This window comes from Nanorana parkeri, unplaced genomic scaffold, assembly GCF_000935625.1.
Source record: "Nanorana parkeri isolate BGI_ZX_2015 unplaced genomic scaffold, ASM93562v1 scaffold260, whole genome shotgun sequence".
Taxonomy (NCBI): domain Eukaryota; kingdom Metazoa; phylum Chordata; class Amphibia; order Anura; family Dicroglossidae; genus Nanorana; species Nanorana parkeri.
In genome coordinates, this window is record NW_017306528.1 from 537,344 (window position 1) to 541,308 (window position 3,965).

At 41.3% G+C, this 3,965-nt stretch overlaps 1 protein-coding gene across 1 annotated transcript in view; it reads left to right on the top strand.

The window, feature by feature from the left end:
• Positions 1-3,965, top strand: part of TXNRD2 (thioredoxin reductase 2) — a 78,181-nt gene that overhangs the window by 18,212 nt on the left and 56,004 nt on the right. The window contains exons 6-7 of the mRNA XM_018556980.1: positions 1,000-1,078; positions 3,238-3,300. Of these exons, the coding sequence (XP_018412482.1) occupies positions 1,000-1,078; positions 3,238-3,300 (142 nt within the window). The remainder of the gene's footprint in view (positions 1-999; positions 1,079-3,237; positions 3,301-3,965) is intronic.

The window sequence follows — 3,965 nt, forward strand, 5'->3', positions numbered from 1 at the left end:
GGGGGGGGGGCGAAAAAAAAATTTCTGCCCCGGGCGCCCAGAACTCTGGTTACGCCACTGCACCCACCCACTGCCTGCTGTCAATCAGCAGAGGAACCACCTGAAGGGGAGGCACAGTGGTTGACAGTGGTCTCTCCTCCCCACTGGGAGCCGGCTGCCGTGGCATGGGTCCCCTCTGATCCCCACAGAGCAACGGGGAGTGAAGGGAACACAGACCGCAGCCGGCTCCCAGTGAGGGGGAGAGCAGAGCTGATGCGGAGGAGGCTGACAAAAGCCCAGGCGCCGGTACACAATTTCTAGTCACCACTGTGATCTGGCCCTTTGGATTTGTCGAATCTTGCTTTAACAGAGGGCTTTAAGGGTGGACTAAATCATTTCAGATAATTGTGTGTATTTTTATTTGACAAGCTTCTGATAAAGTTATAGTAACGTGAAGTTGAGATGCTGATTAATGTGGAGTCTTAAGCCCATTTTTGTCCAATCTAGGCAATTTTCTGTTTGTTAGTGGATTAAAAATCTACAGGTTTAAAGGAGAACTATGAGATGAGTGATTTCCACTCCCCTCATAGTTCTAGATGACCTGTGACAATGAGACTGTCACAGGTCGGCTCAGTAGATCGGGAGGTGAGCGAACACATACCAGGATTCCCCTCTCCCCGCTCCGATCTGCCAGCGCTGACTGTCGGAACGAACGGGGGAGGGTGCGGGTACAGCTGGCTCTGCCTCTAGATAGGCAGAGCCAGCTGTCACTCACGCAGCTGGGCGGATCCCGTCATCTACGTCGGGTTCCGCTCCGGCTGCGGCGTCTCAGTATACTGCGAGCTGTAGCTCGCGGTATACTGAGCTTAGGGTAACGGGAGGACGCTAGTTTGTGTCCTCCCGTTACCCTAAGGAGAACTATGGGGAAAAACGCTGACCCCATAGTTCTCCTTTAATTTTAGTTCTTCACTGTACAGTTTATTGTGATATTTAATCTTTTAATTTTTGCTGTTTCAACAGAAAGGTTAAGTATTTTAACCTGAAGGCCAGTTTTGTTAATGAGCATACAGTGCATGGATTAACTAGCACTGGAAAAGAGGTATGTTTCTCAGAGGGACAAGTGTTTCTGAATGTTTTATTTGTGTATGCAATGTAGTTTAGGGCATCCTAATGTGAATATTCTCTAACTATTAGCTGTATACAGATCCCAGTATTAGTACAGCCCAAAGCCCGAACTAATGTTTTCTTCACATGACTCTGAAAGCTATATTAGAACTTCACACAGGCTTGCTGCAAATACATAAAATATCTGACACCATTAACAGATTGACTAGTTTAGTGTTTGGTGAATGCAGGTTCTTGAGAGCCCCCAGCTTCTTACGTTTCTCAATGAATCTGCTAATCTGGATTTCCCGACATCCAGGTGGCTGCAGAGTAGAAATTTGGACACACTGGTATATAGTTTAGAAGGTTTTATTTTTGGGTTTGCATTTACAAGGGTTTATACACAGTACTGATTCCAGTCTGTGTGGTCTTTGTGCCTATTAACATGGCATCATTGTATAATACGCCTAATGTGCACGTTATGCACATTCATTTATTGCAGTCATGTGATTTTTGGAAAAAAAGTAAGCACACCCCATGGAAATTGTGGATTGTTGTAACATATTTAAACAGGCAAACATCCGATCTTTATGTCTACAGATAAAGGTGATATACTTGAACAAATGACACTAAACTGGCAAGGGTAAAATTATTCTTGTAATCTAAATTGACAAAAAGGCAGGTTTGTCACATGGGAAAACAGTACGTTCACCCTTATATTTACCCCCACTTCAAAACCATGAAATTAGAATGCAGTGTTCCAGATTTGGTGGTAATGATTAGATTCATAATAAGGAGTATGCAGGTGGAACTTGTCTTAAAAAAGCTCAAATATGTAGGGTCTGATGTGCTGTTTGATATTGACGTTTGTGGCATCATCTTGCGAAGAACAAACAGACTTTCTAAGATTCTCAGAAAAAAAAGGTTGTGGATGCCTCGGAGTCTGATAAAGATTTTTTCTTTTTTCGAAAACGTGCCAAATTATTTGCAATCAGTAATTGCAGTGAAAGGAAAATAATCTAAGTGGCATAGATTTCAAACAACTGCTGGACAGCCCAGCAAATTCAGCCCAAGAGCTGACTATTTACTACTAAAAGAAGTCTCCAAAAAAACACAAATTTAAATGCAGGATTTGCAGTTAGCACTTTTTGCAATTAGTGTCCAAGTGCATGCATTTACAATCTGAAACACACTGCGCCAATGTAACCTGCACGGGAAGTGTGCCAGGAAAAAGCCAAGCTGTCTAAAAAGAGCATCATTAGAGCAAGACTACAGTCTCCCATTAAACAGACTAGGCCTTGTGGAACAATGTGCTCTGGCCTGGTGTACAGCAGAAATCTGATCCCATTGAAATGTTGTGGGAGGCCATCATATGGGTAGTTCATGCATAGAAACCCTCAAACATGTTAAAATTTAAGGAATTTTGCATTGAGGCGTGGTCAAAATGTCACTGAATGGATGTCAGAGATTGGTAGGTAGGTATGCCAAACACCTGCAAAACCTAATTTCTGGTGAAGGGGGCAGCACCAGCTTTTAAGACCAAGCATGTGCTCACTTTTTCCATTCTACAGCATTACATCAATTCATATTGCTATTGAGTAAATAATTCAAATGGCATTCTTTCAATGTGTTTTTATAGAAGTATATGTACACTTTTTGATCTACTTATAAATGAAAAACAAATACAATGTAATGATACATTGTTACACTGTATCAGTCAATGACATTTGCAGACTATCTGTAAGTGTCATTTTACAGAGGAGCGGCTTTTTATTTTGACAGCTGTTGATTGAACATTTCTAGGCCATATCTCTTACATGTAAGGTCCTCAAGCAGTTGTCGGGTGCAGGCACCTATATGTTGCTTTTAGTTTAAGAAGTTTAAAATAACCACAGGTTCGCTTCAAGGTGTAAAACAGAGGGTGATGGCATGGTTCAGGAATGAGGCCTGTCCCAATTTGTTATAATGTTCCTGTGAGTGGATATCAATTTATGTAAGGTATGTTAATGGTTATTATTTCCCATGTGCGATGACCTGTTTGTTTTTGTTGTTGTTACTCAGTGCTTTTATTAACAGTGAGTAAAAGGTTATCACAGGGATCCGATTAGAATTGATGTCAGCAGAATTACTAACAATTTTCTTTCCTTCTGACAGACAATAGTGACTGCAAACAACATAGTGCTAGCTACAGGAGGAAGGCCAAAATATCCTACAAATGTAAGAAAACTCTTTTATCCGTCCTAGAAAGCAAGCGTCACATTGAGCATTGCAACTATGACTGCTGCAAAGTCATTTTCACAAGAAGATAGAAGTGTAGCTCCCCGATTTGTTGATAACACTTGTATCTTTGTTTCCTGTTTGTTGCTTTGTACCTAGCATGCCCACATTAATTTTGCGTATCATGTGGGAGTTTGTAGCATATCCTTCCTTTATGGTTGTGGCAGCCAGAGATTTATGAGACAAAAGCATTGTTGTAAGGTGAAAAATTCAAATTTACAATTCTATCCAGCCACTGGTAAATGCAACCTAATTCAATTATTGGTGGATTGGTTCTCATGTGTCCCCACACATACCACAAATTCTGTATAATTCAGCCTACGCCTAGTAGAGATGATTATGCATTTGTTTCATTTGTGCATAAATTATATCTAAATGTAATAACGTAAAAGAAAGATTGCACAATATTTATTAGTTTTATGCAAACAAACTTCTAAAAAAAAAAGAAAACAAAATAATAACTATAAGGGTACGTTCACACCAGATGCAGCTAGTTCCTGCCCGATTCTGTCCGGAACGCACTGCATCACATTGCGGCAGGCTCACTTTTTTGTGGGGCAGGAGGGGGCGTGGCGGCCCATTGAAGTGAATGGCACCGTAGCAAC